Raw genomic sequence first — 14,550 nt, 5'->3', positions numbered from 1 at the left:
ATGACTTATCCAAACTGAACAATCCTTTAAATCTGTCTGATTACTGCATGTCTTCAGTGCATATGCTATTGCAGATGATGCAGAATTTCTGTACTGCTTATGTTAATTAACCACCTCTTTATAGTCACTTTCCATAATGACTTTGCTATATGAGCTCCCAGCTGTGCAGCCTCGTGAACACCTTTTTTTCTTAAAAGGTTTTCTTCAATTTGATAAATCTAGTTTGTGTTTTACATGCAGGCGGCTGCTTCTTTCTTCTTGTTTTACAATGGATTCAAAGATGCAAGTTAAATGGATACACACACAATGGCTACTGTAGATTAAATAATTCAACTTACTGAAATAAGAGTGAAAAATATGTGTAAAAGAATCTAAACATTGAAGATAGCAAAGATGCAGAATATATAAAAACATATTATAAATAACAAAAATACTAAAGTTGTATTATACTCAACGCAGCCTCCATTCCTTACTGGGAAGTACCCTGCCATCCATTGCATTGCTGGCCTAGTACAAGATCAGTCTTTTCATCGTGCAGTTTCATTTATTCTCCCCACTTCTTCCTGTAATACTAAATTTTATACCCTTGAAACATTGACACCTCGTTGTATTGTTCATGTCTCAGTGGACCTGTCTTATCAGTCCGAGAAGACCCTGAGCTATTGTGATTATACTGGCAGAGTATCCACACAGATCAGGTGAACAAGGGGGCCATGTCATTATTTTTTCATCTTTTAGACCTTTACTGGCCAGCCACGCTGTGGAGTAGTTGAATGCATGTGATGGAGCATTGTCCTGCATGAAAATCATGTTTTTCTTGAATGATACCAACTATTTCCTGTACCACTGCTTGAAGAAGTTGTCTTCCAGAAACTGGCAGTAGGTCTGGGAGTTGAGCTTCACTCCATCCTCAACCCAAAAAGATCCCACAAGTTCATCTTTGATGATACCAGCCCATACCAGTACCCACCTCCACCTTGCTCGTGTCTGAGCCAGAGTGGAGCTCTCTGCCCTTTACTGATCCAGCCTCTGGCCCATCCATCTGGCCCATCAAGAGTCACTCTCATTTCATCAGTCCATAAAACCTTTGAAAAATCAGTCTTAAGATATTTCTTGGCCCAGTCTTGATGTTTTATCTTATGTCTCTTGTTCAAAGGTGGTCGATTTTCAGCCTTTCTTACCTTGGCCATGTCCCTGAGTATGGCACACCTTGTGCTTTTTGATACTCCAGTAACGTTGCAGCTCTGAAATATGGCCAAACTGCTGGCAAATGGCATCTTGGCAGCTTCACGCTTGATTTTCCTCAATTCATGGGCAGTTATTATTATTTATTTTATTTTTTGTTCAACACGCTTCTTGCAACCCTGTTGGCTACTTGCCATGAAATGCTTGATTGTTCGGTGATCACGCTTCAAAAGTTTGGCAATTTCAAGACTGCTGCATCCCTCTGCAAGACATCTCACAATTTTGGACATTTCAGAACTCGTCAAATCTCTCTTCTGACCCATTTTTCCAAAGGAAAGGAAGTTGCCTAATAATTAAGCACACCTTATATAGGGTGTTGATGTCATTACACCCACACCCCTCCTCATTACAGAGATGCACATCACCTGATTTACTTAATTGGTAGTTGGATCTCAAGCCTATAAAGCTTGGAGTAGGACATGTATAAAAAGTATCATGTGATCAAAATACTCATTTGCCTAATAATTGTGTAAATAAACTAAATAATTGTAAATATTGTAATTGTAAATAATAATTGTAAATAATTGTAATAAATAAACTAATAACACAGTGTATAAGGCGCACCGGATTATATGGTGCACTTTAGATTTCTGAGAAAATCATAGAATTTTATGTGCGCCTTTATAGTCCAAAAAATACGGTATATGTACCTATCTAGAGTCCAAGTGAGGTGGTTACTTTCTTCTTAAACATAAAAGCTCTCCTTAATGGAAGTCCCCTGTAAGAATTCTACCTTCTTTCTTAGAGATCTGATGAGCCAGTCATGAGAAATCTAGTGTTGAAGTCATATCCGAGTGGAAGTGCAGTGGGGCGTCAGTGTAGGTATACACAGTGTAGGTATAGTCTTCCTATATGTGCATTCACATGCCTTAATGCACTTCACAGCTGCTGATTAGCAAATGTTTTCTACATTCGATTGTTCATGACAGTCAAATTGAAAATATATGAAAAAATGTTTCTTTTTTTATTGGTGGGCAAGTCCCTGCACAGCTGTATCACTCTCTCTTTGAAGTAATTCTCTGACAGGGTCTCTCTATTGCTAGCCTGCAGATTTAGAAATGACACATGTTGGTGTTGCTTTATCCACCATGCTGGGGTTTTTCTTTTTGTGCTGTTTACTTTTTTATGTTACAGAGAAATTATATCACTTAGGCTATGAGTCACACATTTCTATGAGTGTTACCATCTGTGAGAACAGACCAATACTTTTCTCAGGTGTTATCCTAGTTGTATCCTAGTTGCATCCTAGCGGCTTCAGGTTTTTTGTCATCTCTTATTTTTGAACCAAGGAGACTCTAAACTTTTTTTTTTTATCCATTTACTTGTAATATATTTGTTAACAATGGATGAAACTAAGGAGCAGTGAATTACAGCCTAATAAAATGCTTGAGTTCAGAGTGCTGTTCGAGAAAAAACAATAACAACTACGACGTGTCACATGGATGTGTAAATGTAGTCTTAGGGGTACTTTGCACACTACGACATCGTAAGCCGATGCTGCGATGTTGAGCACGATAGTCCCCGCCCCCGTCGCAGCAGCGATATCTTGTGATTGCTACGGCAGCTTCACACGCACTCACCTGCCCTGCGAACCGCCTCCTTCCTAAGGGGGCGGGTCGTGCGGCGTCACAGCGACATCACACGGCAGGCGGCCAATAGAAGCGGAGGGACGGAGATGAGCGGGACGTAAATATCCCACCCACCTCCTTCCTTCCGCATAGCCGGCCGGGACGCAGGTAGGTATGTGTGCTGCCTGCTGGAATGAGGAACAACATCGTACCATCACAGCAGCGGCATTATGGAAATGTCGGACCCTACACCGATCATACGATAACCTCGCTTTTGCGCTCGTTAATCGTATGTAAAAGGCTTTACACACTACGATGTCGACAGCGACGCCGGATGTGCGTCACTTTCGATTTGACCCCACCGACATCGCACCTGCAATATCGTAGTGTGCAAAGTACCCCTTAGGTCAACCCCTTTGGATTCCCCATGTTTTTCCCAGGTAAAATAATAAAGCCTATACTACCCTTTTGTGCAGGTGTCTTTCCAGTGGTGCCTCGGGGTTGTGATGTCGCGCGAGCACAGCATCCAATCAGCACGGGCTTCTGTCTCCCCACCTTTGGATTAAACTAACAAGCAACAGGAAGTGAGTTCTGCAACTGTACTCACTTCATATTCATGAAGTCGTTTGGTCAGAAGGCGGGGAGAAGGAAGCCGACCCTGATTGGACGCGGGACTCGCATGACGTCACGACTTCACTTAAGACCTGCCGCTGCTAGAAGGGCACCGATACGGAAGGTGAGTATAGGCTTTATTATTTTACCTGATAGAAACGTGAAATCAAAAGGGGTTGTCCTAGTAGTGGACAATCCCTTTAAGCAAATAATGCTTTTGGTTATAGACTGTGGTAGTTGTTTATAAATCTATATTAGGTTTCTTACAGAAATTTGGATATTGTCCATAGTGAATAATTACATTTTTTCAACTTCTAAGAATATTAATGTCTAAGTTGGCCCGTTCAGCACCATTGACATTGCAGCCCTTGGTTTTCCTTCAAACGCCAAATCTGCCGTGCAGAAAACACTACCCATTCTGTACCAGTTATACATGAATGTCACAAGTCATTCTGGAGATTGAAAAACAATGGGCATTTATTTTGTTTTTTTCCAGTCTGTGTAACTTATTTGTGCTTTTTATGACAGTAGAATTAGTGTGTGCATATATACTATGTGTCTATTAATTTACTGTATATTAAATGTAAGAATTCCCAATGTATCCTAAAGTCTTTTGATTCATTAGGTAATAAAAAAAGATGAAGAAATGCTAATGAGACCAATGAAGTTTGACCCTTCACTCGGCAAGAACTAATTGTATTCATTTGTTTTGCAGTGTGCATGTACAGAGAGCCATCACTGCATGAAATTGGAGAGAAGCAAGGACGTTCAAGAAAAAGTTCAGGGACACCAACCATGAATGGTGGAAAAGTTGTTAATCAAGAATCAACATAGCTAAAATCCTGCCCTATCCTGAGAGTGAACCCTCCTGAAAGTCAGAAATGATACATATAAACTGACACATAAGGTTCCGATGACTACTTTTTTGAAGTCAAGTTTTCTTCTTTGGATAGAAAAAAAAATGGAAATCGAATTGCCTCTGCAATGTTTTAAACCAACCAGAAAAAAATCTGAAGAAAACTCCTTGAATCTGGACTCCATTCATATTTTCTGCAAAGTTTGCTGTGTGATCAAATAAGTTCCCATCTCTGCATAAAAAATATACAATAAAGATGTTACCTTTAAAAGAAAACAAAAAGTTCTGGATAAATAAACCTTAAAAAAGTGGGGAAAAATAGCAGATGTCTCTTAGTGAAACGAGGTTCACTCTTATGACATGTTCTTATATTTCTGTATATTTATAAAGCAGTCTACATAATTTCTACCAATGACATGATTTTTAGAACGTGCAGTTCAGGCAATATAATGGCTTGTTGATCAATATCACAACACACCAGAGGTGATTTTTCTCACGGCCATGTTTTGATTGAATTTCTACACTCGTCACCCATCTTTTTACAGCATTTTATTGTCACACAGGGCTGAGGAATCTCGACTCTTCTTTACATATCTTGAGATCACTATAGAATGGTATCATAAGCCATCTGCTCATCTGCTTAAAGGGCTTGTGTGGTCTAGAATGAAAACTCTGCAGTCACGCTTGGGAATCCTACCAAGCGCATGCTCTGCAAGGATTCACGGGTGTCAGAACCGGGAACGGTGGTCAGGCATGCAATATGTATTTTTCTGGCCAGATCCCGACAAGTGGACGCGGTTCAAGCTCACACCCACTAGTCAGAGCGCGGTTTCACTTAATACACTTGTATTGATCAGACTTTGCATTCTAGACCGGACAACCCCTTTAAGGAAACCTAGTGACATGCAGCTGATGTGTTTTATGTTATATAAATTGTTTGGGCATTTTGTGATACAGCCTGGTGTAACTAAAAAAAAACAAGGGAAGAGCCCAGGTAGCTTAGCACATTAAATTACATTACAGTGGATGAGAAATTGTTTAGTGTTTTTTTTTCTTTTAAATCCATTTTATTTTTAATTTAATATATAAATAATCAATTAGAAGCCATTTGACGTACATATATCCAATATGCATTGAGGAATGTGTATTTACATCTTTGTCACAATATCTCATTCTCCTCTGTATATAGCTGCATGTTAAATATCTATTTTGCTCATGCGCATTATATCTGTGCTTTTCCTTTATATTACATCATTATATTTCATTATGGTCTTTTCACATTTTACATTTTTTTTTTTAATAAAAAAAATCGCCCATCCAAGTCAGTAGGTCATGAAAAAGATGGATAGCACATGCCATTGATGTTGTATCCAAGTGTTGTCCATTTTTCACTGTCTTAAAGAAGCACTCCCCTCTATTTTTTAATTAAATCGATGTATATGTGTATGTTATGTAGTGTGAAACAAAAAGGTGCTTTATTCAAAATTGCATATTAGAAAATCCATTATGGATCAGTTATAAGAGATCTTAGGCGTTTTGAGCGTCTTACACGCTCTTAATCACAGATCATAGATTAAGAGCGTGTAACACGCTCAAAACACGTAACATCATTATTTTTTTAATATGCAATTTTGAATAAAACTACTGTATTTTAGTCCGCTGAATTGGCTCCTCCTCTTCTTTTTTGTTCTATATGACCTGTTAACTACACATGTGGGGCATGTGGACATGATGAAGCAGAGCTGAGCATTGTAACCAATGGTATATGTTGTTCTTACTCCCGGTATGTAGTGTCAGGGCATAAATACTCTCATCTATCACTGGTCTCTCCTGGATCTGTCATCTCTCTTCTCCTCTTTTGAGTGATGTCACCACAATTCAGACTATCTAGCTCACTCTATATGTTTAGCTGAAAATCTCTTTTACAATGAAAGCCAACGGAACCTTGTTCCGACGGTACATGGACTTACGTTGTAAAAGCCACTTCCGAGTCACAGAGCGCGTAGTATGAGCCAGACAGTCTGCAGAGTGGTGACGTCACTGAGAAGAGGAGCAGAGCGGTGCTGGATCCAGGAGAGAGCAGCAGTATATTAATACACTCACACTATATTACAATCATATATACGCACATTTTATTTAAAAAAATATAGATGGCTGTGCTTCTTTAATGGGTAGGACAAACTTGAAAATCTTATTTATTTTATTTTTTTGCTTGCGAGAAAAATTGATGCTAAACTGATGGTAAAAACTGACACTGGCAAAAAAATGGATGAAAACCAGATAAAAATAAAGCACTGAAATAATCAATTTTTTTCATATGCAAAAAGAAAAAAACAATCTCATGAATGAAGCGTAGGAAGTAATAAATGTACATTGAATGGATCCCAAAAGCATTATTGTTGTATTATTCAGCTTTTTTTCTTAACATATCTTGCATTGCTATGTAAATGTTTACAAAAACACACACTGAAATGAAAAAGCAACGATGATACTTAGATCTGATTATGCAAAAATTCTTCATAGATGAACACAGCATTAGGGACAATGAAACTCTCCCTTAGTACGTCTTCCATTGAGGCCAGCTATTTCGCCATCATCTCCCCTTCCCCATTGCTGTGTAGGTGAAGGATAACGACAACCACTCTAAACTCTGATTATTAGCCAGGGTGGACCCTGGTAATCTTATTAAAATGACAATATAATGGTCCAAATGACAAACTTACTTAAAAGAAGCATACCGGAAAAAAAAATGATATCCCCTAAACCTTTCTAAATGTGTCTGTAATGTGGTGTAGTTGTATTAAGCTTACTGATCGCCATCATCACCAGTTTCCGCTCTGTACCTCTTGGGTCAGGTGACTTCAAATCAGACTCCCCGGATGACACGGGATTATGTGAGGACCAGGAGTCACTTTCACAATGTAAGTCTATGACTCCTCATTCTGAAGTAACCCTGCCTTACATGGCCCTGGTGTGATGCGGAAAGCGCTGGAAACGGGGGAAGGCAGTGATTAAGTTTTTTAATACACTTGCTCTATATTACAGACATATTTGGAAAGCGTTAGGAGATTATATTTTTGTCGGCAGTGCTTCTTTAAATTGCCTAGGCTTATATAACTGTATAAAGAAAGTGTCTCCAACTTTCTAATATATATTTTGTCCTGATTCATCAAGACTGGCATTGTCCATTTTAATATGTTACTACATGGTGCTCAATTAAAGCCAACCTGCCACCAGGTTTTTCTTGTATAAACTGAGGCCGCCACCAGTAAGCCATTATATAAAGCATTCTAGAATGCTGTAAATGTCCCCAAGCCAATCTGTATAACATAACAAAAGAGCTTTTATTATACTCACCTGTGAGGCAGGGCGGTCCGATGGGCATCGCTGATCTTCATCCAGCGCCTCCTCTTTGCTTGCAATCACCATCATTCTTGCTTTGTGTGGATGACTCGTCCTACATCACCCACACAGAGGCCTCCATAGTGCTCCTAGAGGGCAGAGCAAAGTATTGTCGTGCGCATGCGCTGGCAATCTTTCACCTTTCCCCGCCCCTGTGCATTAGAATACTCAGCAACACCCATTGGACTGGACCACCCCCCAGATGAGTATAGTTAAAGTGCCTGAGAACTTAAATAGAAGATTCTAGAATGCTGTATATGGGGGCTTACAGGTGGTGGCCACAGTTTATATGGGAAAATCCTGGTTAGTGACAGGTTCCCTTTAAGTGCATGGATATTCATGTAGTTCATGGTTACAGGGGTTGTCCAGGTTTTAATAAAGTTTCCCATCAGCAGTAAATGCTGGTCTGGTCCCCGCCAGTTGTGCAGCGAAGATGTCACCTCTATAATTCACATGACTATTACTGCCAAAGACTGATCTCACTGGTGATGCATCTGTATACAGCACATGACCACTGAGGTCAGAGCCCGGCTTCAGCCATCTCGATGGATATGATACTACGGCAAGACAGGCTGATCTAATGGGAAAGTAATGTTTAGTTTATTTTAAACTAACATAGAAATTGCACAACTTGAAAAAAATCCCAGAAAGCCCCAATACAGTGACAGCTGCCATATGCAATCACTGAAGAGTCCTGAATGGAGGAACCGTCTCTGTGATGTTCACTGATCCTAATAACTTATTTATAGAAGACTGGACATCCCCTTGATCATAATTAGAAGAAACCAACAACATATAGACTGTTATTGTTTGTATTCAAGCTGTTAGGCCCATTACCTGCATTGTTAGGTCATATGGACTGTTAGAAACTGTACAGAAAATGTACGTAGAGATGTATCTGTGTCATATGCAATGTCTCTATTATTTACATCTTACACTTAAAATGAGCACAAGTGTGTGTGTGTAATATATATATATATATATATATATATATATATATATATATATGTATATATATATATATAATCTCTTTTATATAGGCGGTATATACCCTGTGTGTGTGTGTGTGTGTGTGTGTATATATATATATATATATATATATATATATGTGTGTGTATATATATATACTGTGTGTATATATATGCACGCCCACATATGTGTATATACAGTGTATATCATATATATATATATATATGTATGTGTATATATATATGTATATATATGTATATGCAGTATAATTACATATACTGTAATACTTTTGTCTTTACAAACACTTAAAGGGCTGGTTGCTCACTTGACACTGGTTAATATAAGCATTCTCTGTCCATGGCACATTGATATGTTCACATGACCTGCATGCTAAGGTTAGAACATGAATATACATTGTATATAGCGAGAGATCGCAGCTCTGAAGGGCTTCCATTTACAGATTAGCTTTTTATTTAATGTAGATCACAATAGATCTGCCTCCCGTCTTCTGTCCAGCCGATGAATTTCCGAGGCAGCGTCACTGCGGTGTATGAATGTAAATGATGGTGGCGGAGGGTGCATGCTTCCTGCTTGCTCTGTACACTTTATTTTGCTACTTGGGGTTCGGTAGAGAATGGGGGGCATGAAGACTGTTGTATGGGGAGAAGGGCAGGGCATTTTCTATTTCATTTTAGCCTGTTAAATAAAATGATATCTTTATTGGAGTAGTGGAATGACTTTGTTGATGCACTATGCTAATCCTTCATCTTGGTTTCAGCTTTCCTCACAGCGGTTCTCTCCATTCCTATCACTGAATACAATGCCGTCTTCCAAGTCACGTATAATAGATGTCAGCCCACAGTACCTCGCCATTAGTACATTACAGAAAGGTGCGGGGGAGACATTTCTTACAGTTAATTTACACAGTCACTTATTATTCTGTTCCTTCTGTGCTGGCTTAATATATGACTATAAGAAAAGTTATTTCTTGGATGCTGGTGGCTCACTTAGTATTTACTCTATTTTCCCACTATTTGCTGTCTCATTCTGGTGATCATTTTATACAATGTATTTAAGCTAAAAACACCAGGTTGGGAGAATACAATATGACTATATATACTCACCATTCACATTATAGCTCAATGGAGGTACATGAAAGCTGTATGGTAACAACATGGAAAATGTGATCATCGGGGGTCTTCATGCCAAGACCTCCACGGCAAGTTACTTTTGGAATTTACTTTAAAAAGTGTTGGATGAAATCTGAATCATATAAATCATATAAGTGCATCTTTCTTTACATTTCACAATACAATAAATAATGAAATAGATCTGTTAGACTTTGTGAAGCGAGTGTACTTACATTAAACATTTATCTTAGAACGGCTATATAATTCTTATTTAATATCAAGGCTCTAATATTAAAATGAGCATTTTACTATTCTATTTAATGTTAAGTTAAATATTACATTCATAAGCCCATTCTGACATGGCTTTTCAAGGTAAGTGCACCTGCTTCATCAAGCCTAAAAAATATTAATTTAAATATGTACATAATATATTTTGTGAAATATAGTGACAGATCCACTTTAAAAACTTCTCTCCGGGATCTTCTGTGTGAGCAAAGGAAAGTGACAGTTGATCTGATGACATTAAAGGGATCTACTTTCCCTGTCTCAGAAACAGCACTCCTCTTGACTCTATGAGTTGTTTTTGGTATTCCAACTCTGTGATGAGGTGTAATACCAGGCACAATCTATTAGTACTATTTATTATGCTTATATAGCACCATTATACTCTACAACACTACAGATGTGATCATCACTGTCCCCATTGGGGCTCACAATCAAAATCCCCTATCCGTATGTCTTTAGAGTGGGGGACAAAACTGGAGAATCCAGAGGAAACTCACAAAAACACTTGCAGATAATGTCCTTGGTGGGATTTGAGCCCAGGACTCCAGCGCTGCACTCTACAGATATGACCATCACTGTCCCCGTTTGGGCTCACAATAGAAATCCCCTATCAGTATGCCTTTCGAGTGTGGGAGGAAAACGGAGAACCTGGAAGAAACCCATACAAACACTTGCAGATGTGTCCTTTGTGGGATTTGAACCCAGGACTCCAGCGGTGCAAAGTAACAGTGGTAACTACTAGGCCACCACATTGCTCTATAGGCACTATTAAGTCTGTTTTAGTAAGAAATGCTACTTTAAAGGGAACCTGTCACCATTGTTTTGGCCTAAAGGCTGCGGCAACCACCAGTGGGCTCTTATATACAGCATTTTAATATGCTTTATATAAGAGCCCAGCCCACAGTGTACAACATAAAAAACACTTTAAAATACTCGCCTAAACCGGTCACTGCAGTGGATGTGGCTCAGATGGGCATCTTCGTTCTCCGGTGCCGGCGTCACCTCTGTCGTCCTTCTGAAGCCGCGGTGCATGACGCGTCCAACGTCATATACGTTCACCGGCATTCAGATCCTGAGCAGGAACACTTTGATCAAAGTATTGTAGTGCGTATGCACGGGATCGGCGAGTGTGTATGATTTAGACGCATCATGCACACAGGCTTCAGAAGAAGGACGAAGATGGCTGAAAGAGGCGGCGTCGCACCCGGAGAACAGAGACGCCCATCTGAGCCACATCCACCTCAGTGACCAGTTTAGGTGAGTATTATAAAGTGTTTTTCATGTTGTGCACAGCGGCCTGGGCTCTTATGTATAGCATGTTAGAATGCTGTATATAAGAGCCAACTGGTGGTGGCCGCAGCTTATAGGGCAAAAAAACGGTGATAGGTTCCCTTTAATCTTTGATATGATCTTAGGAGCTGCTGTCCAGTTTCTAACCCATTCCTGCTTCAAATTAACGGTATTAATGGTTGGATTCTCTTTGATCGTCCTCCTGATTCGGATTACACTGTGTGAATTGTGTCTCTAAATGAAGCCCCTCTGCCAGATCCTTCTTTGTGCTACCATGACATGTTGTGCCCCTCTAACACATAATTCTTAGAAATGACTCCGAATAGTGCGGTCACATATACGATAGTGCAGTACTTCACAGGTGTAGACGTTATGGCATTTGCACAAGTTTATCTTCTATTCGTATCATGTATTATATATAACATGAACTGAATTGCGTTCTACAACTGGCGACAAAGTCTAGAATAATTAGTGAATGTCAGTTAGTGGCCTTTCCCGTCAGTCACGTGTGAATTATTTACCCCTGAATGAAGCATGTAGCGGATAGCCAGGGATGATAATACGGAATACGCATGCTTCAATTATTCGATAAGCCAAGATCAACATCAAGATTCTAAAGATTTCTTAAGCTTTTTTTATTTATTTTAATGTGTAAATATTTTTAATTTCTATAATATTATAGCCTTACTTTATTAGTGTATTGCAGAACAAGTTATGTAAAAGAATAAAAGGTAGTATCCATAAATTTTAGAATTTAGGCAGACTTGAAATTTAATCTTATAACATAGCTCCGCCACACTCCAAGAAATGGAGAGAAAATTGTGATGCTTCGATGTATTTTATTTTATTTGTGCATAGGCAAAAGTCCAACGTTTCAACCATGAATCTGGTCTTTATCAAGGACAAGATTTTCTAAATACAATCAATGGCAGGAAGTTGCTAGGCAACAAACTGTTGCTTCTGGTAAGTCAATAAGGATATAGGGTGGGATGTATTTTACACTGATGTAGATTAATAAGGACTCAACAGTCCTAAAAGGAATATTTTTTGCTCTCTTTATATTGTTATATCTATTCCGTGAATAAGGAATGTATGATCAATAGTAGAGGAATTAAACTGCCATATAAGCGGGAAGGCACTCCCCCCTCACTGGAATCACGTCCTGAATCACCACTGAAGGCGCGTTATGCAGCCAGATACCCTGAAACCATTATTATAAATTGATGCAGCTACAGCGCTTCCATTAACACTAGAACTACTGGACTCGTGACACCTATATAGAAATACATAGTGCAAAGTAGTCAAAATGACTACCTCAGTAGTTCTAGTGTTAAAGGAATTAAACTGCCATATAAGCGCAGACTTCTCCCCAGGCTCCTCGGGTGACTTGGATCTAAGTAACAGTAGGAAATATGGAAGCGCTGCAGCTGCATCAATTTATAATAATGGTTTCAGGGTATCTGGCTGCATAACGCGCCTTCATTGGTGATTCAGGACATGATTCCAGTGAGGGGGGAGTGCCTTCCCGCTTATATGGCAGTTTAATTCCTCTACTATTGATCATACATTCCTTATTCACGAAATAGATATAATAATATAAAGAGAGCAAAAAAACATTCCTTTTAGGACTGTTGAGTCTTTATTATTCTACATCAGTGTAAAAGGCATCCCACCCTATATCCTTATTGACTTACCAGAAGCAACAGTTTGTTGCCTAGCAACTTCCTGCCATTGATTGTATTTAGAAAATCTTCTCCTTGATAAAGAACAGATTCATGGTTGAAACGTTGGACTTTTGCCTATGCACAAATAAAATAAATCGAAGTATCACAATTTTCTCTACATTTCTTGGAGTGTGCCGGACCTATGTTATAAGATTAAATTTCAAGTCTGCCTAAATTCTAAAATTTATGGATACTACCTTTTATTCTTTGTTATGAACTAATGCCACAACTCCTGTGCGAACAGAACCCTTTACTGTCAAGTTATCATTGATTGGATCCATGATAAAGTTAGCTTTTTTGCCATAAAATAAATAAAAATAGACCAGGATGGATATCAAGTGAAACTGATGCCCCCCCCAAAATGCAGATGACGCCTGTGTAAGGCCGGCTTCTCATTTGCGATTATCTCGGACGAGTGCAATGCGAGAAATTCTCGCATTGCACTCGGACACATGTTAATCAATGAGGCAGCTCCCATCTGCTATTTTTTTCTCAGTCCAAATTGGACTGAGAAAAAAATCGCAGCATGCTGCGTTTTGGTGAGTTTCTCGCACGAGTCTCTCCAATGCAAGTCTATGGTGCATACGGACCATCCTAGTGACATGCTTTTTTCACAATAGATTTCACGCATGTAGCAGAGAACAATGTAAATGCTTCTGTACATAACATTACATGAGTAGCAGCTGCTGAGGGTAAAAACTGATTGCACACTGACAGCACACTGATGACTAGTGAACTAAAATTGGCCGACTTTTTTTTCCTGCTACTCGGACCGATTTTACATGCATAAGTGTGTTTCCAGCCTTACCGAAATGACCTGTGCGTGGTGTTTCTACTAAAACCTATTTACAGGAGCTGATAATTGTGAAGACGCGCTTGTTCCTGATCATCGTGTAACAGGATAAGGCACAGCCACTGAGCTAGAAATGGAGGTGCACTTGTCAGTTTCCAAACCGTAGATATCCAAGATAATACAAGGCACTCTTCAGGGTATACTTTAAACAGTTTATTTTCAAAAGAATTTTGTTGTGAACATGTGACGTTTCGGCCACGTAGTGGCCTTCATCAAACAACTCACAAAATTGTACTTACTGGAACAAATATATGCAGCAATGTATATTAGTACAGTATAGAGCAGCGTCTTATGCAAAAAGGATACCGCTGCTTGACACTGCTGCTCCATGCTGTCACTGGCTCCTGTTACTGGGTGCATCTATGGTTTTGACACAATCTTAAAATTGTTTATATTACCCTTTTCTTACTGACCTTGGTCTTTTTGCATAAGACGCTGCTCTATACTGTGCTAATTACATTGCTGCATATATTTGTTCCAGTACGTACAATTTTGTGAGTTGTTTGATGAAGGCTACTACGCGGCCGAAACTTCATATGTTCACAACAAAATTCTTTTGAAAATAAACTGTTTCAAGTATACCCTGAAGAGTGCCTTGTTTTATCTTGTTCCTGAT

The 14,550-nt window shown here is 39.1% G+C and overlaps 1 protein-coding gene across 5 annotated transcripts in view; it reads left to right on the top strand.

Moving 5' to 3' along the window:
* FGF12 (fibroblast growth factor 12) overlaps positions 1–9,377 on the top strand; it is a 744,802-nt gene extending 735,425 nt beyond the window's left edge. For all 5 annotated transcript variants that reach the window (XM_075340488.1, XM_075340487.1, XM_075340486.1 and 2 more), the window contains one exon: positions 4,141–9,377. In XM_075340488.1, the coding sequence (XP_075196603.1) occupies positions 4,141–4,259 (119 nt within the window). In that variant the 3' untranslated portion in view covers positions 4,260–9,377. The remainder of the gene's footprint in view (positions 1–4,140) is intronic.
* Positions 9,378–14,550: the final 5,173 nt, after the last annotated feature.

Source organism: Anomaloglossus baeobatrachus, chromosome 3 (assembly GCF_048569485.1).
Source record: "Anomaloglossus baeobatrachus isolate aAnoBae1 chromosome 3, aAnoBae1.hap1, whole genome shotgun sequence".
NCBI lineage: Eukaryota > Metazoa > Chordata > Amphibia > Anura > Aromobatidae > Anomaloglossus > Anomaloglossus baeobatrachus.
Note: the sequence above shows the minus strand (reverse complement) of the source record. Positions and strands in the feature narration are given on the sequence as shown.